This window comes from Ascochyta rabiei, chromosome 1 (assembly GCF_004011695.2).
Source record: "Ascochyta rabiei chromosome 1, complete sequence".
NCBI lineage: Eukaryota > Fungi > Ascomycota > Dothideomycetes > Pleosporales > Didymellaceae > Ascochyta > Ascochyta rabiei.
The window spans coordinates 162,142-180,030 of record NC_082405.1 but is presented as its reverse complement, the minus strand read 5'-3'; the positions used below and the strand labels follow the sequence as shown (position 1 = coordinate 180,030).

The 17,889-nt window shown below is 56.4% G+C and overlaps 7 protein-coding genes across 7 annotated transcripts, besides 7 other annotated features; 2 read left to right on the top strand and 5 right to left on the bottom strand.

Moving 5' to 3' along the window:
• Nucleotides 1–404: 404 nt before the first annotated feature.
• EKO05_0000029 (Microsomal epoxide hydrolase) lies at nt 405–1,646 on the top strand (the record flags this gene model as incomplete). Its single annotated transcript, XM_038944594.1, has 1 exon — nt 405–1,646. One exon carries the CDS (start codon nt 405–407, stop codon nt 1,644–1,646), a length of 1,242 nt encoding a protein of 413 aa, XP_038802568.1.
• A 3,217-nt stretch (nt 1,647–4,863) lies between these two features.
• EKO05_0000028 (uncharacterized protein) lies at nt 4,864–5,633 on the bottom strand (the record flags this gene model as incomplete). The annotated part of the gene is made up of 2 exons (XM_038936367.1): nt 4,864–5,482; nt 5,581–5,633. The coding sequence occupies 2 exons, from the start codon at nt 5,631–5,633 to the stop codon at nt 4,864–4,866; spliced, it is 672 nt and encodes a 223-aa protein (XP_038802567.1).
• Nucleotides 5,006–5,104: a tandem repeat.
• A 1,038-nt stretch (nt 5,634–6,671) lies between the features above and the next one.
• Nucleotides 6,672–7,553, top strand: EKO05_0000027 (uncharacterized protein; the record flags this gene model as incomplete). Its single annotated transcript, XM_038944593.1, has 1 exon — nt 6,672–7,553. The coding sequence occupies one exon, from the start codon at nt 6,672–6,674 to the stop codon at nt 7,551–7,553; it is 882 nt and encodes a 293-aa protein (XP_038802566.1).
• A 45-nt stretch (nt 7,554–7,598) lies between these two features.
• Nucleotides 7,599–7,624: a tandem repeat.
• A 1,044-nt stretch (nt 7,625–8,668) lies between these two features.
• Nucleotides 8,669–11,363, bottom strand: EKO05_0000026 (Glucan 1,3-beta-glucosidase; the record flags this gene model as incomplete). Its single annotated transcript, XM_059635363.1, has 2 exons — nt 8,669–8,822; nt 8,875–11,363. The coding sequence occupies 2 exons, from the start codon at nt 11,361–11,363 to the stop codon at nt 8,669–8,671; spliced, it is 2,643 nt and encodes an 880-aa protein (XP_059491346.1).
• Nucleotides 9,985–10,058: a tandem repeat.
• Nucleotides 10,771–10,795: a tandem repeat.
• Nucleotides 10,963–11,006: a tandem repeat.
• Nucleotides 11,061–11,106: a tandem repeat.
• Nucleotides 11,218–11,252: a tandem repeat.
• Nucleotides 11,364–12,730: 1,367 nt separating the features above from the next.
• On the bottom strand, nt 12,731–14,620 carry EKO05_0000025 (L-ascorbate oxidase; the record flags this gene model as incomplete). The annotated part of the gene is made up of 3 exons (XM_059635362.1): nt 12,731–12,937; nt 12,991–14,292; nt 14,345–14,620. 3 exons carry the CDS (start codon nt 14,618–14,620, stop codon nt 12,731–12,733), a joined length of 1,785 nt encoding a protein of 594 aa, XP_059491345.1.
• Nucleotides 14,621–15,398: 778 nt separating this feature from the next.
• On the bottom strand, nt 15,399–16,334 carry EKO05_0000024 (uncharacterized protein; the record flags this gene model as incomplete). Its single annotated transcript, XM_038944592.1, has 1 exon — nt 15,399–16,334. The coding sequence occupies one exon, from the start codon at nt 16,332–16,334 to the stop codon at nt 15,399–15,401; it is 936 nt and encodes a 311-aa protein (XP_038802565.1).
• Nucleotides 16,335–16,767: 433 nt separating this feature from the next.
• On the bottom strand, nt 16,768–17,889 carry EKO05_0000023 (Tannase; the record flags this gene model as incomplete). Its single annotated transcript, XM_038936965.2, has 1 exon — nt 16,768–17,889. One exon carries the CDS (start codon nt 17,887–17,889, stop codon nt 16,768–16,770), a length of 1,122 nt encoding a protein of 373 aa, XP_038802564.2.

Sequence of the window (17,889 nt, the reverse complement as noted above, 5' to 3'; positions counted from 1 at the left end):
CAGACGAATCGCACGTCGACGAAGAGCAGGCGACTCGGCTGGCACTGGTTGTAATCATCTCTCCTAGGCAGCTCTGCTACAGAATAGAATGCCCCTCAACACCCCACAGTGCGCAGTCTGCCTTCACTTGAGCTTTTGCTGCAGAATATCCGTCGACACACCACAGTATACTGCCTCCACCTAAGCCAGAATACCCTTCAACACCCCACAGTATACTGCCTCCACCTAAGCTTTTGCTGCAGAATACCCCTCAACACCCCACATTGCCCTGCCTCCACCTAAGCTTTCCGCGGCTGCGCGGGAGAATAGCCGATGCACATCATGTCCCCGCACCGGCAGCCCTCCAGCTGCCGTGGCCTGTTGCAAAGGGAAAGCACAACACCTCAATAGCAACGATCCCAGCCATGACCTCTCCATCCAACCTCCCAGCCATGACCTCTCCATCCAACCTCCCAGCCATGACCTCTCCATCCAACCTCCCAGCCATGACCTCTCCATCCAACCTCCCACCCCTGCCCCTGCCCTCGGGCGTAACTGAGAACTACCTCCACTGTCCGTCAAACGGCCTCAACTTCCACATCCTCGAGGCTGGATACACACCCGCACGCGACAAACCCCTGATCATCCTGACCCATGGATTCCCCGAGCTCGCCTTCTCGTGGAGGAAAATCATGGCCCCGCTGGCCGAGGCAGGCTACTACGTCGTTGCCTTTGACCAACGCGGATACGGCCGCACCACGGGCTGGGACACTTCGCCTTTCGACAAAACCGACATGTCGCACTTCACACTGACCACCATCGTCCGTGATGTAGTCGCACTGGTTCACGCCCTGGGGTACCGCCAAGTGCAGTGCATCACTGGGCACGACTTCGGCGCCGTCACAGCAAGCTTGAGTGCTCTCATCCGCCCAGATCTTTTCAGAAGCTGCATCATGATGAGCCATCCCTTCAAGGCACCGGCAGCCCTGCCTTTTAATCTCCGTGGTGGAGAGGAGCCACCAGCAGCGCCTGTCGACATCCAGGCGGAGCTCGCCAAGCTACCAGAGCCGAGGAAGCACTACAAGTGGTACAACAGCACCAGCGAGGCCGCGCCTCAGTGGAACAACCCACCCCAAGGCATGCACGCGTATCTGCGAGGGTACCTGCACGTAAAGTCCGCCGACGGGAGCAACAACAGTCCTGCACCGCTGAACGAGTGGTCCGCAGAAGAGTTGGCCAAGATGCCGCACTACTACATCATGCCGCTCAACAAGTCCATGCCAGACACCATCGCCGACATGATGAAGACCGAAGACGCATCCGCAACGAAGCGCTGGATCTCCGACGCCGACCTCGACGTCTACGTGCAGGAGTGGTCGAGGACTGGCTTCCAGGGCGGACTGAACTTCTACCGCACCACCACCGACCCAGCCAAGCAGAAAGACGTCGAGCTTTTCGCCGGCAAGAAGATAGAGTGCCCCAGTACCTTCATCTCTGGGAAGCACGACTGGGGCAACTATCAGCAGCCCGGCGCCGTGGAGGCCTATCCAAACTCATGTTCCGACTTCCGCGGCACCCGCTTCATTGACGGCGCAGGCCATTGGCCGCAGCAGGAGCAGCCTGAGAAGGTCGTCCAAGAGATGTTGCGGTTCCTGGGGAGTCTTTGACCTCCCTACGGTTTGGGAGTCCGGCCATTGCATCGAGCTCCCCTTCCGTTTGCCTACCTGAAACCCACTTTGGCTCCCTCCACCACCACTCGCAGCGGCCATTACCGTGGAGCTATATCATCTCCATCATTTGTCCTTTTTGGCGTGCACCCGCCTCGACTGTGTTTACGTCACTGACTCAACCGTGACTCCAACCGTGACTCTCAACCGTGACTCTCAACCGTAACTCTCCCTTCGCCCCGGTCAACTATCCTCGTGACATCACTCGCACCAACGACCCCACGCCACCCCTCTTCCCCGCACCAGAAGCGACGCAATTCCCTCCCGCCCAGTTGCACGTCGTCGTATCTCCCCCTGCTACCCTGCGCCAAGACCGCACCGCCCTATACCATCGCACTGGAACATTGCTTATACAATCCCACTAAATCGTGGTATTGCTGTACTAGAATAACTACTATATACCTGTACCCAACATCCAACGCAACCCACCAATCTACCCCGCCAGTATCAAGAACTGTCCTTGTGTGGGATTGTCACTGCTATTTTAGCTTCTGTTACTTCTAGTCTATATCCTAGGAGGTGGTAGGTAATAAGCTGTTACTCTGCTTTTAATGCTCTTTTGGTGTAAACTAGCTTATCTGTTATTTCATCTACACTGCATAAACTCTGTTATCGCTGCTGTAGTAATCTAACTTCTACACCTCCTCTCTATCTCTATCTTACACAGTAGTAACTGTACACCTAATATCTAATATAAATTACTTATCTACTAATTCACTCTACTAGTATTAAGAACTGTCCTTAACTTCTTATATGGGATTATTACTGCTGTTTTAGCTTCTGTTACTTCTAGTCTATATCCTAGGTGGTAGGTATGTAATATTAAATAAGCTGTTACTCTGCTTTTAATGCTCTTTTGGTGTGAACTAGCTTGTCTGTTGTTTCATCTACACTGCCTGAATGCTGAACGCTGTTATTGCTGCTGTTGTAATATAACTTCTACACCTCCTCTCTATCTCTATCTTACAACTAACATCTAGTATAAATTACTAATATACACATATTTACTCTACTAGTATTAAGAACTGTCCTTAACTTCTTATATAGGATTGTTACTGCTGTTTTAGCTTCTGTTACTTCTAGTCTATATCCTAGGTGGTAGGTATGTAATATTAAATAAGCTGTTACTCTGCTTTTAATGCTCTTTTAGTGTAAACTAGCTTGTCTGTTGTTTTTATCTACACTGCATAAACTCTGTTATCACTACTGTAGTAATCTAACTTCTACACCTCCTCTCCATCGACCTCCCATCCCCTCAGTGTGCGCCGCACTGCATGTGAGATCTGCTAGCCTCGTTGCGCAACTGGCATTGGAGTGTTGTTCAGTCATCAGCGTACGCAAATAAAGACGAGACCGGCCGCAATCTTAAGGTAAATGCGCGACGTGCTGTATGTACTACGTCGGGCCTGACATGGCACTAAACAACAGCATCTTCACGTGCAGATAGATGACCTGTCTCGCAGGCTATTGTGCTGGTGTCTCCTGCTTTGTCGTTTGGTGGCTGCAATTCACACCGCAGAGCTGGGTTGTGGAGGCGTGAAGACGTGGCGCGGCTGATTGTTTTAACTTGAGGTTTGTATTTCGCTGGTCTGTCGTGTTAGATGCTTCTCCAGTGTGTACATGCGCGGGTTCAGCAAACATGACGTAAACCGTGGTCCTCTTGTGCACGCATCTTGTCTATCGTGCTCTCCATGAGCTCTCAGTTGCCAGCGATGATTAGCGCAAAGGGCGTATTTGTAGAGTGTGTCACAGTTAGAATACGGTAGCAGCCTCAGGCGCGGTGTATGAAGAAAACCTCCTCCGTGCAAATATTAAAACAGCTGTTTCTCCCCTCCCTCATAAAAACATACGACAGCAGTCAGGTATGCCCAGGCACCCTCGAGCAGACCGTTCGTATTCCACCGCACAGCAGAAAACTCCTCCGCAGCCAGCGTGTCCAACCGTACGTAGTACGGCCCGTAACGGTTACAGGTTACGGCCGTAAATATAGTAAGTAATGGTAATTATATAAGCCATAGCTGTATACGTACTGTAGCTATATATAAAGCTATAATATAGTTGTAGTACAGCTAACCTTAGTGTTAATAATAGGGGGATAGGGGGGGGGGGGGGCTGCACAGGCCACTATTGTTAAAACTTAACACCACGCCTAACGCAAGGCCTTAACAGTATTACTACCTCCTCCCCTACGCTATAACGCAATTATTGCGTTTTTTTTTATATTATCACGCATAAAGGCAGATAAAGCCTATAGAACATATTTCTAAGCACAGAGGCGTTACAGGATAGGCCTCCTTTACAGTTATTAACTACGCTAGACTAAAAATAGTAACTGTACACCTGTAGCTACGTCTCTACGCTGTAAAGTAGGCCTACGCCGTAATTTTAGGACGTAACAGCCAACGATAATTGCCGTTACTTACGGCAATCAACCTTTGCCGTAGCCGTTTACTTACGGTTGGACACGCTGTCCGCAGCGTACAAACGCAGCAGATTCTACCTACCCAGCCCCCAACTCCCCCACCTCACGGCCCAGCACAGGCGGCCAGCAAGCAGAACCAGCAGACGTAAAGACCACAACACCCGGCTACCCACAGGCGACAAGGAAAAACCCCTCGTCCCGTGCGTCTGCGCAGCCGGCTATCGACACACTACCGCGCCAGCTGGAGCAAAGGAGATGAGGGCTGTTTGCGTGCTAGCAAGCGTGCGCGTGCGCAGTGCCAGGGGACTGCGGACTCGTCGTTCTAGGCTGGTGATGGCAGTCTAGCAAGTCCATAGCGACCGGCAGTCTAGTGAGCGCAGTCTAGCGACCGCGGTCTGGTGTCTGTGTGCTAGTTGATGTGCGCTGATAGGGCCCGTGCCCTTTTTCGACAGTCGCGAGAGAATGTGTGTAGATGGAGCGAGAGGGATGTGGGGACGGCACGTCTAGATTGGGGACAAGTTGATTTCGAAGCGGTTTCGGTGTTTTCGACGGGATTTTTGTCGTCTTCGCTGAACACGCCACCAGTCAATCGACTAGGCAACCAGGGAATATATATACACAGCGCCTAGAAAGGGGTATCTACATCCAACCACGCACCATCCATTACTTCGGCCCCCTTGTCCGTTTTCACGCCTCGTCTGTCCTGCTGACTCACACTGGTAGTCAAAGGCGGCTCTAGAGCAGGTAGGCAGCGACACCAGCCAGCACGACGAGCGCGCCAGATGCCATGTTGCGGCCAGCGGCGCCGGTGAACTCGGGGAGATTGCTGCTTGAGGTGCTGGTGGATTTGGTGCCGTTTCCGCTGCTGCCATAGCTGGAGCCATAGCCAGAGCCGGAACCAGAGCCAGAGCCAGAACCAGAGCCAGAGCCAGAACCAGAGCCAGAGCCAGAGCCAGAGCCAGAGCCAGAGCCAGAGTTGGAACCGCTTCCACTCCCGCTGCCGGAGCCAGCAGACGGTGCAGGGGGACCGTACCCAGGCATGCTCATAATGGAAGGCTTGGTGGCGTTTTTGCCGGCCTCGCACGACGGCACGGGAGCGTTGGAGCGCGTGACGATGACATCAGGTGCAGGGCCGGTAGGACACCCAGCCTTCGCTGTGATGGTCGTGGTGATGGAGCCCGAGGCAGGCGGCGCAGACGAGGCCTTGCTGGACGCGGGCTTGCTAGAGGCGGGCTTGCTGACCGATACCTGACTTGCGCTGTACGGCGTGGGGCATGAGCCTGGGTGCGCTGGGTTGCAGCCGCCGGGGATCGAAGTCGGCACAGGTGTTGAGACAGAGCCGGCTGAGTACTGGCTGCGGAGTGTTAGATGGATGGCGAGATGGTTTCGGGAAGGGCTGGAAGGGATAGAAGCACGAGTACGTGAAGCAGATGGGGACTGAGTAAAACGTACGCAGAGACACCAGCAGCGAGCACAGCGGCGGCGACGAGGGTGAAGGACTTCATCTTGGAGTATCTGGGATTGAGAGTGCGATGCAAAAAGCGATGGATGGGACGGTTGCAAAGAACGAGTGACTGTGAAAGATGTTGATGCAAGAAAAAGTCCAGAGTCTACACTCTGAATCTTTATACCGATCGACGCCACTTGGAAAAACGCTAATCTCCCCCAGACTCACGGCAGCAGAATGCATGCTCAAGTCTGAACCCGTCCACTTCGCCGCTTCGACGCCGCGAGTATCGACCCTCAGTCAGGCGTCGTCGCCGCTTCCAGCCAGGGCAGGGCGCAGCCAATGGCGAGGCAGTTCATTTCCGGCAATCCAAGGTACCGTTCACAACGCCGCGTACGACTACAAATAACTTATCCAAATCAGCAAGATGAGCGGTACGTGCCGGCGCGTGGTGTCGTTGGCAGGCTGTTGGTAGTCTGGTGGTACAACGCCGCGTCCGGAAGCCTCAGGTTCCAGCCAGCCCACTAGACGTTTTCAGGGCTAGCATTCCGCGCCAGCCCCGGTGTTCAAAACACACGGCCAATCAGAGATCGGTTTCTCCTGGCCCTACAGCCTGGTGCCCGACGTCACTACAATTCTCTCACCCGGGACTGAGCGTTCCGTGGTAATGATCGAGTCCATCTTTTGCGGGGAATGGGCGAGGTAGCCCACCTCCAGAGTCTATCTTTGAGGGTCTTTGCAGTGACCCTTTCCGCATCGAGGTGCCTGGTGGCGGGAACGTACGCACCGATTGCAGTAGTCTGGCGCTCGTAATTTCTTCAGAGGTCGCCGGATGCGCAGGGTACCGTACTACCGCCGCTCGTTGCCAGAGGCAGTAAGAGTGATGGTGGATGTGGACTGGTGAACGAAAGCTTGGAAGGGAACAAGGCCGTCTGCTCCAAGGACCATGGATCGGTGGAGGTGATATAAGTAAAGACCATTTCTCCTTGTTTATTGTCATCATCAGACAGCTCAACAACAGTCTTTCAGCTTCACTCACCTTCCCAGCCTCGTATCTTTCTTCAAGGTTCAATACCTCACACTTCCATCCATCAACATGAAGTCTGTCATCGCTGTCGCCGCCCTGGCTGCTGTTGCCTCTGCCGCTCCCACCAAGCGTGCCACTGGCCCTACCGATGCTGCTATCCTCAACTACGCTCTGACTCTCGAGCACCTTGAGGACACCTTCTACCGCGAGGGCCTTGCCAACTTCACCGAGGCCGACTTCAAGGCCGCTGGCTTTGCCTCGGACGTCTACGGCCGCATCAAGACCATCAGCGGCGACGAGACCACCCACGTCAGCTTCCTGACTGGCGCCCTCACCGCCGCCGGCGCAAAGCCCGTCAAGGAGTGCACCTACGACTTCGGTGTCACCAGCGTGCAGTCGTTCCTCGCCACCGCCTCGATCCTTGAGGGTGTCGGTGTCAGCGCCTACCTCGGTGCCGCTGCCGACATCATGTCCAAGACCTACCTGACCGCTGCTGGCTCCATCCTGACCGTCGAGGCCCGCCACAGCGCCTACATCCGCAACGTCAACAAGCAGAGCCCCTTCCCCCAGCCCTTCGACGCTCCTCTCTCTTACGATGAGGTCTACACCCTCGCTGCTGGCTTCATCAAGAGCTGCCCCTCTGACAACCCTGCTCTTCCCGTCAAGGCGTTCCCCAGCCTGTCTGCTTCCAGCAAGGACATGCCCATCAAGACCGGCTCGACAGTGCTGCTCGGCACCAGCGGCTACAAGATCGAGGGCACCGTGTACGCGGCCTTCATCGCCGTCACAGGCCCTACCTTTGTCGAGGCCAAGGCGGTCAACGGCGGCTACGAGGTCGTTATCCCCGAGGGCTTCGCTGGCCAGAGCTACGTCGTGCTGACCAGCTGCAACACCGCCGCCACCGACGACACCATCCTCGCCGGCCCTGCCGTCGTCGAGATCTCCGCTTAGAGGCGATGCGGCATCGATGACTGCATTGCATTGCATGTAGCACGACTTCTTTTTTCTTCTTCTTCTTCTTCCTGCGACGGTGTATATACCTATGATACTTAACTTATAATATTTGAAACCAAAACCAAAAGCGCATCTTCCATCTCTTCCTCGAACCGAATGCGCCTGGTGACCTATGGCGAAACGATCGAGAGCATCAACGCATGCATGTTGTTATACCGCGCTCTGGCTACGTATCCGGGCGCACGGTGACACGGGCGAGGGAGGGAGGGGAGGGGAGGCTGTTGGTTCCCTTGGAGGCTGCAGCACCCGCGACATCTCCAAATGCAGGACTCACCCTATCCATCTTGCACAACTCATCCTTCAGAGCCCCGCCTATTGTGTTGCGTGCATGTACTCGAACACGACAGGATGCGGGGTCGCGACGTTGTGAGATTTTGGCACCGAGACGGTGGGTGGTGCGGAGCAGTCGAAGCCCTGCATGCCGACCGTAGCGCAGCGACGTTTGGACTAGCTGACTGGACCTCACCGCACTTGCGAGTCGAGTCGAGGTGGAGAGAGTAGGATTGCGCGATGAGCGCGGGTCGTGGAGTTGTTGGTGGGGAGGGTGGTTGCGAGAGCGTCGTTTCGAGAGCGCCGTGGGCTGTGGGTCCGTGAGGTATGCGTCACGGTCGAAGAGGTACGCGGCCGGGCTGAAGAGGGATATATGGTTGCATTCGTATCCATGCGCTCTATGCACTTCTGGTCCGTATCTATCTATCTACACATTCCTCCGCTCCAATACGTGCATTGTAGTATACCTGATCATCGAATCCATGCCGATGCGCATCTTCCCACGAGAAGGCGGCCCTTTCTACCCTATACACAGCCCAATCCTCCACTTGCCGCCTATCGTGTCAAACGAACCGCCAATGCTGAAACGCCATAACGCAAAAAACCAGCCATGCTTGTGTATCCCTGAAAAAAAAAACCGCCAAGATGGAAACGTGCGGGTAACTTGGCCGCCAACATGTCAAGAACTTTCGTACCCATGCGCCGCCGAACGCCGAGCTGTCATGCAGAGTCGAGTGCTCAATCAATGTAATTGCTGGAAAATATCGAACGTCGAAGCGAAGTTAGTCAAAGGTTGGCAGCGCTGCGCCGCCGCAGTCGGGGATCTTGAGGCCGGCCTTGAGGTTGCGGTCCACGTCCATGAGGCCCCACTTGTCTTCCCACTCTTTGCCGGCCTCGTTGTAGCGGATCTTCCATGGTTCGTCGAATGCGGAGAACCTTTGAAGAGTCAGCATCTACAGGTCAACGTCTGCTGCACCATGGCACTTACCAGAAATACTCGGTCGAGTTCTTGAGACTGGGACACACCCAGTCTTCCATGAACTGGTTCATCTCGTCAATGCCCGCGACAGATCCTGTAGTGCAAGAGGTGGCACCACCGCAGTTGGTTCCACCGCCAGAAGGCCAGCCGACTTCGGCAATGACTTGCTTGATTTTCTGGTTGTTGGCTGTCAATGCGACGTCGTTGTTTTGCCAGAAGCTCCATGTCCAGTCTGCGGCGTTGGAGACTTGGGTACCGGAGAAGAAGGGATGGACGTTGGACATGACAATGTCTACCTTGGTAGCCATGTCGGCGGTCCAGTTGTCACCAAGGTCCGCCATGGCGACTGGCAGATCGCACTTGTGGTTGGTGATGTTCTGCCTGAAGACGGTGATTTGGTCGATCAGCTCGGTGGCTGTGAGATCCTTGCGGTAGAGCACCTCGTTGCCGATGATGATGCCCTTGAAGTAGTCGCAGCCGTAGTCGTCGAGAATGTCCCATGTCTGGCTAATCTGCCGCTGATTGGTCGAATTGTTGTTGTCGAGCCATACGCCGAGCCAGATCTTCATGTCGGTCAGCCCCAGGCGCTCAATGGCGTGAATGACCATCTGGGTCTGGTTGCAGTCGGTTCCGTAGAGACGGACAGAGTTGGTCAGCTGCGACATGACGGCCATGTCGCGGGTGATGTTGTTTTGCGAAGGGGGTACCTTTGCGCAGTCGGGCATCTGTGCGTTGAGAGGCGTGTAGTCCATGCCGGGGAAAACCTTGTGCAGGTTGGTGTTGTTCAGGAGCGCCTTGATCTCGCTCGAGTCCTTGTCGAGGTCGTCCTTGTTGTCTGATGAAACATCGCCGGCACTGACGCCGTTCTGCTGCGCGTCGTGGCTGCCACCCTTGTTAAGCAATGCACCGAGGACACCTCCGAGGATGGCACCGAGCAGCAGGACGGCGATGATGGAGATGGCGATCCACATCCTCTTCTTGCGCTTCGCATGGTCGCGCTTCAGCCATTCGGATTTTTCGGCGAGCAGCTCAGGGTGGCTTCCCACGTGGCTTCCGCTGCCGTTGGCGCTTCCAGCACCGTTGACGTTGGAGACTGCGTTGTACTTGCCGCTCCCATCACGGCTCACAGCGTAGGCGCCGGCAGCAGCAGCACCGGCGGCAGCGCCTGCGCCGGCTCCTGCGACGCCGCCCGCAATGGAGGAGCCTGGTGAGCCGTTTCTGCTGCCGTCACGCGAGGCGCCAAAGGGCACAAAGGAGCGGCGCTTGTTCTGGGGAGTCTCTGGGCCCATGCCCCAGTCGTCGTCGTCGGCGAGCTCGTCGGGGTCGATCTGGCCCATGGCCTGGGCGTTGGTCATGGGGGCGGACGAGTAGCGGCTGTAGGGGCTGTCGGAGAAGGGAGCGCTGTGGGGCGGCGAGTTCATGCTGTGCAGCGAGTGGTTGCTCGCGTAGAGGCCGGCGCCGGCGAGGGGGACCTGGGAGCCGTAGGAGCGGTTCGAGTACATGGAGCGCGGCGGCATGCCCCCGTCGTAGGCGTCACTGAAGGGGGTTGCGTTGGGGCTGCGGCTGGGGACGCCGAGGGGGGCGCCTCTGGGCTCGCTGGCGGGGGTGGAGAGGTCCGAGTAGTTGTTGGGGTCCTGCTGGAACGAGGGCGGCTGTGGCTGCAAGGGCTGCGTGTCTGGGTGCATGCCAACGGGCACGCGGTGGGCGGGCGGCGGCGGGGGGAAGTCGCTGTCCGGGCCTTGGACGGGCGAGGCGTCGGGAGGGTGGCCCAGGAAGGGCTGCTCGGACTGCGAGTGTGCCATGGCAGCGGTGGGTGATGTGCGCCGTGAGTCGAGTGCGCGGCGGCCGCAGAGCTGGGTGGCGACGGCGGTGGTGTCTGGCTCTGGGGCGGAGAGGGAAGGAGCGAGGACAGGCGGGCAGGCGGGCAGGCGAGACCACGGCGGCGCGCCGCTCGAGGGTGGGTGGACCGCGCTCAAGCGAGCTCTGGGCGGGCTTAGTGTTTGCGGAAGCGTTTGCGCAGCGCTCGGTGCTCGTTGGCCGGGTCGGTCGTGGTGCTGGCGCAGCGCAGTGCTCGGGCAAGCGAGGCGATGGATGGGTGGAGGGGACTGGGGGGAGGGGAGCAAGTGAGAGGGGACTGGAGGAAGTTCGGGGACTGGAGAGTGAGAAGCGTTGTCGATGTGGAGGGTGGAGATGGGGACGGAGACGGAGACGCAGACGCAGACGCAGACGGGGACGCAGACGGGGACGGCGAGCACCGCAGAAACTGCGTATCCAAAGTTGGCAGCAACACACAGTAGCAGCAAAACAGGCCGTGCTAGCTGGTGGCTGGCCACGGGCAAGGCGGCTGGTGCACCAACACCCAACACCCAACACCCAACACCCAACACAGCAAGAGGCTGACACGCCTGTACGCCCGCAGCCGACTGGCTCGGCGGCGGCGTTGACAAGGAACCCACGCTAGAGCCAGTATGGCCGCTGTGGAGCCATCCCTGCCCCATCTCCCAGCGTCCTTGGTCGTCCTTGCCCGTTGCGTCCTCGCGTCTGCGTCATTGCCCAGCCTGGCGATAGCCAACCTCCCTCAACAAGACCGCGCACCCACACACGGTAGCAACACATGTAGCAACACTCATGTCTCCTCCATGGCCCTGCAAACACACCCTCCTTCACACACACCTGCACCCTTCTTCCCCCCCCACCCCCCTACCCCCCTCCCTGTCCATCACTCCAGTCAGCCTGCGTCGCCCTGTCCACGCCACTCCGGTTCAAGCGGCACCCTGGCTTGCACCCGGCTTGCACCCCAGCGGGCGATTCGTATCAGGCAACGCTATGCAGGTTCGCTACATCCTCCGGTTGCTAGGCCCAACCGCTGCCCTGAGGCCTAATTTCTGCCATCTATCGATTCGCTACCTGCCATGTCTGCCGCACCATGCCTTCCATCTCGTTTGCACATCTTCAACTGTCCAGCTGCCGTTGCACTGCGTGCACTGCGTGCACTGCTTGCGAGACGACACGAGACTCTTGCTTTTGCACCCCTCGCCGCCGAGTGTGCCCCGTTGATGAACATGTCTGCAACCTGGCACGCCTGTCGCTATCCTACCTGCCAGACAGCTCCCAACACGAACCATTCCGAGCGCCGCTCGCCATAGCCCCCTTAGACTCGTAACCACGCAGCCATCGTGCCTCTATGCCTCTGCTGCACGCTTTGTCTCGTGCTACCATGTCACTCTCTCAGGGTCCTTGGTTCAACCTTGCCGAGAGATCTGCTCACCATGGTGAAACACGACAGCACCGATCGTCGTAGCACCGGCTGCCTGGGACATGCTGTGCGCCTTGCCCGTCAACAAACGCCCTGCAGCCAGGGTCGAGTCGAAGCCTCTGCTCTACCCAATCAACTGGATGCCTATACGATCCGAGCTGCTTTTCTGCCTCGTCGCAGCCTGTGATGTTTTACACAAAGTCTACTCCCTATAGCCTTCACAAACATTCGCTGCCAAGTTGCGGCCTTTTCCCAGGCTCAGAGGTCCACAGCGCTTCTGGTCCTGCACCGAATAGGCCTAGCTTAGCATTGCCTTCAGTGCATCACCAAATAGGCTTAGCTTAGCATTGCCTTTAGTGCATCACCAAATAATAGGTACCAGCTCCTTTGTAGTCCAACACCAACAATACCGCACGACGCAAACATCCACGCTCCACTTTCAGCGTCATTGGTAGCCTGCTCCTTGGCACGTTGAACAGTCATCATCGATTCTACTCCCGCACTTCAGCATGACGACGAGTCGTGAGAACAACAAACTTCACTTCCACACCATGCTTGCTCCTGCCTACACAAAAGGGCGTGCCAATCCTCACTGAGACAGTACGCTCACTATTCACCACCATCTGCATCATCGTCCCAGTTATGCCACGCAACAGGCGAATTATCATCCCCACCGTACGCTGTTCCCCCAAACTCGAGATACCCCTGCGCGCCCGAATACGGAATCCGCGCAATGTCCTCATACTCGCCCATAACCCACACGCTCTGCATTCCCATAATCATATGCTGCAAAACATGGCAATGCAGCATCCAGCACTACCACGAGTTAGCCAAGCCCGGATTGAACAAGAGTCGCACGCTAAACTCACCCCAGCATCCTGCACCTTCAGCCGCCAGCACCGCCAACCAGCCGGCTGCGCCGGCGTCCCCTGCGCTCCGTACCGGTACAAGTTCGTGGTATCTCTCAACACAGGGTGGTAATCCTTCAACCGCTCCTCGTTCGCAGCGGCGTCGAACGACCCGTTCCCGCTACCACAGTCGTAGAAGTGTCCGCCATGTAGGTGGAAAGGGTGGTAGTCGACGCCACCATTACCATTGACCAGACTCCCCGTGTTCTCGAGGATAATCTCCAGCACCTCGCCGATCTTGGCGGGCCAGGCGAGCGTCGTGGGATCCCACCCGCCGTTGGCCAGCGCGGCGGTGTAGTTTGGCATGGCAGCAGCTCCGTTCCTATAGATGTCGACCAGATAGGGCGGCGCGTTGTACGCTTTGTCTTCGGTCCAGTTGAGCCCGTCGAGCTGCCAGATGATCGTGGATTTTGTCAGTTGCTGGTTCGTGATGTGCACGCGCCGTGTTACTTGCTCCGCAGTAGGAAACCCGTTGGGTCTGAGCGGCTGCAGTGCGTATTCGAGAAACTCGTACGTGGCGTTGGGTAGCTGCAATGGCGCGATGCTGGGCGCGCTGGTAATCCTCGGTTTTGCGTTCGAGTACCGCAGCACCCCGAAGCCCCTATACACGCTCGGTCGATCTTTCGTCTCGAATTGAACCATCCAATCCGTCTTCCCTCCCAACTCCTCCACCGTCTTCGTTCGCAGAAGCACATCAAAGCGCTGTCCGGATGTTATCTGCATGTGTCCCACTCTGTGTGGCTGTGTGTATTGACCATCAGCAGCAACGACATCCAATTCCGAATGCCCCTCGATTCCAAACGAAACCATGCTGATGGCCAGCGCACCTACAAACCTCACCCGGTACGTCTTGCCCGCCTCGACATGAATGACAGGCATCTTGCATCCGGCCCTGCCAGCCGTCTCGCCAACCGCAACTCCCACCCCATTGACCAGCACGGCATTTACCTCGCCACTCCACACAAACGGCGTCGCTGTAAGGCCATGCTCAATCGCATCGTCAGTCTTATTGTAGTAATCCTGCAAAAACACCACACGCTCCTCGTCATACTCGTACGGCGGCAACGCGAAATCCTCAACGATAAGAGGACCAGCGGCCGAGATGGCCTGGAACCCGATGTGCGAGTGGTAAAAGTACGTCCCCGCATCCCCAATCTCCGGATGCACTTCGTAGTCGAAGCACTGGTGCGGTGCAATCGGCCACTGCGAGACGGGCGAGCCATCGCTGAAGGGCGCGGTGCGCTGCGAGAGGCCATGCCAGTGCTGTGTGTCACATTAGCAGGTACACACAACCAGCACATCAGTGTGTAGAGACCATTGTGGTGTTGTACGCGTCCATGTCGTTGCACACGCGCACCCAGCTCGTCTTGCCCGGCGGGAGACGCAGCGGCGGGCCCGGCGACGTGCCGTTCACCAGCACCGACATGCGGTGTTGGCATGCTACCGTGTGGTTTTCGTACGTGACGCGCAGGTAGTGGTCTGGCGTAAAGGACGCATCGTGCTGGTGCAGATGCGAGCTGTTGGCCGCCGCAGCCACCACTTGCACGAGCGCCAGCAACGCCAAAGGAGAAAGTGAAAAGTACAACTGCATCTTCAACCGGACTGCCCAAGTAAAGAGAAATGACGTTCTGGTGGGCCGCCGAGTACAAATACAACTATCTAATGCGTTCCCCCCTGAATTTCTTTTCATAGAATTTCCCATCGGTCCTTTCCTTGTCCACGCTCAACAGGTTCAAGATGCGCCGATTCGAATCCGAAGATGCCGTCTTACCCTGGCTTTCAGTCCCTGCAACGTAGGTGTACCTACGAGATGAGGCGGCTGGGGGGTGCTAGATCTGCACAGTCGATGTCGTTGCGGATGGTGTTTTTGTTTCGTTTTTGCGCTGCGGGGGAGTGGGGGTGATGCTCGTGAGACATGTGTGACGGCGCTTGGGCTGCTTGCGCTGGTCGTGGTTGGGTGGTTGGTCTGCATGCTTGATTTGGATCGGCGGCGGTCGAATAGAGGTCGTGCTTACGTTGGTGTCAAGGCTTTGTTCGGCTTGTGGATGCGTTGGCTTGCGCTCATGGTGGCGCTGCTTGGAGTTGGAGATGAGGCTTCATAGATCGCGGTCCGAATAGGTAGCGTGTGTTGGGATCTGGGGTTGTGTGGCAGCCGGAGCGTAGGTAGCGTTTCAGCAATTGCCTGTCGATTAAGCTCGAGGCGGGGTTCGTTCCTGGCGTCGTTCAGAGCGCAGTGTGGGTTTGGGCCGCTGCATCGAATGGGCTGTGCTCGTGTAGGCCTCGAACTCGCCCTCCCTTGTTCTCTTCTCAACACCAACGTGACACACATCCAGTGCATAATGGAAACTCTGGGTGTAGTTGAGTATCTCTCATTCCTCTCTCGTCCGTCTCGATTGTACAGTTTCGAAGAACGGATTATCGCTCGCCACCTCTTCTCCCTTTGCAGCCATCGTCCTTGCGGTATCCCATTTGTACAGCCCGCTTTTCTCGGAAATCTTGATGGCCTGGCCCCGATCCTCCATGCTCATTGTGCAAACCCACTTGTGCACCCTCCAGTCTTCTTTCTGGCACACGCTCGAGCAGTATGCGGCCGTACCACACCGTCCGCAACGGTTCAGCGGCTTTGCTGCAGATCCCTCGGTGTTACATGTCGTGCATTTGCTGAGGTCGAGAGCGTTGTAGAGCCAATGCGGACTCATTGGTATGCCATCGCCAAAAATATCCATTGGCGCATACTCGACATGGAAACTGTGCTTCACGCCCTTCGCCGCGTCCCATCTCTTATTCGCAAGCACATCTCCGACCCATCGAGCACCAACCTCTTCCACCTCTTCCCCGCTCTTCATATCCGCCTCGCCCAGCATACTCTCTCTAACGTTAGGAACCCATTCTCCCCTTCTCCTCTCCACTCCAGCTGCAGTCTCAGACGCAAGAGCAATGTTGAAGGTGCACATGATCTCGAAGTTGTCGCCGCTGGCATCCAGCGTGCCGAACGTGACCTGGTTCCCTACGCGTCCAATCTCCAGCTGTTTCGCAGACTCGCCGCACGCCTTGTTTTCTGGCAGTGCGACCGTCCACGTTAAGCTGAACCAGGCATCTGTGTCCAGGAAGGCAGCGAGAGCTGCGGGGCTCCATCGATACAGAATCGTGGCGATGCCGGTTGGCACTGCTGAGGGTTCCTGCTCTTGGTTTGTGAGGGAAGAATTTTCATCGTAGATGCTGAGGGATTTGCCGTTCAGAGTTAGAGATGCAGCGGGGTAGTCAGGCAGCCTGAACTCTGCAAGATGTGTGAGAGTCGGTGACATGCTGATAGTTGTGTGTGGCAGTGGCAGTCTAGAGCAGGAGCGTTTCTCCTAGGCATTTTGTGGGTGGGGCGGGTTGACGGCTTTCGATTGGTGGAGCGTGTCTGGTTGCCACACAATCAAGGCGGCTGTCGAATTCTTGTCACTATACATAACTTCTTCAGATAGCATATCAAAGGATGCTTGCGTATGTATTGGCTGTCTGGGATTTTCCAAGTCCTCTCATCGTATTCCACAAGTCTACCAGCCGCTCTTCCAAAACATTTGCGCTGCGAACACACTTCCAGGTCGACTCTAGGATCTAGTATACAGGCATATGAAAAGCGTCTAGATTATAGTCCCACTTGTCAATGCTCTCCTGATCATACACACACTCCGGTGCCGTCGACTTGTCACCATGCACCGGTCTCAGCGGCCACAGACAGATCTGCTGGTTTTATCCCTTGTTAGCACCCAACAGCACTGTGGCGTCCAGCATGTCCGGCGCCTTTTCATTCTCAACACAGTCAACCAACGGCCTCATGACGGTCTGTGGCCACTCGCCGTTTGGCTGGTACCCGTTCGCGCTGCAATGAGCCGCTCCGGGCACTAAGAAGAAGCGGTAGAAGTCCTGCAGTTTGGTAGTGGACTCGTTGTAGCTTGGTCTCGGATACATGATTGATCGCACAGACTCCCAGTACCGTACGCTGCTCGCCGGTGGAATTGAATTATCGCTCTCGCCATGGACGTGCAGGATTTTGCCGCCGCTGGCTTCGAAGCGGCTCAGGTCAGGCCACGTCGTCTGGAAACTGTCTTCGTAGGTCTGCCAGAGATTGTACATCTCTTCTTTGAGTGTGTCATATGTTATACCCTCGAGCGACGCGAGGGTTGAGGTATTTTGGAGCCAGAGATAGCGGGTTACGAATTCACCGCCTAAGCCGCTAATGTTGAGTTCCCACTCCTGAGTTGTGCTGTTGTACTTGGTCTGCGCATCTTCGAAAGTGGCAGCAGGTTGGTAGGAGAAGTAGGCTTGTCGGCCTCGAGTGTCGTGGAGGCCATCAATGACAGTCTGGGCGACTGCTGCAGCCTGGCCTGAGACTGTGCCGTTTTGGACGGGCGTTGACGCGCCACCACCTGGACCAAATGGGTTTCTCCCACCAGACTTCGCGGGACAGTAGTAGGGAAGTCCGATAGTCGAGTTGATGTTGAAGTGCAGTTTGCATAGGTCCGAACGCGCGACGACCCCGTCGGTCTTTCTGTCCAGTGGGTCGCAGAACTTGATTATGGCGTTTGCGATAGCATCTAGTTTACACGGCGATGGAAAATATCTTAGCGTCTTCTCCACAACGTTGCTATACAGATGTTGGGTCTGTTGGTGCGCATACCTGAACGCAGGAGCACTCACACTTGCACCATCTAGCTCTTCAAAGCCTTGTATTTGACTCCAACCCTCGCGACCACCCTCGGAGCAGCCTTGGTAGTAAGCATACAGCTTTGTGTTGTAGTAAAAAGCCTTAAGATTCTTTGTTAGCTGCTTTTCAAGTACGTTCGTCTCATGTATGGCTTGGTAGCCAAACAT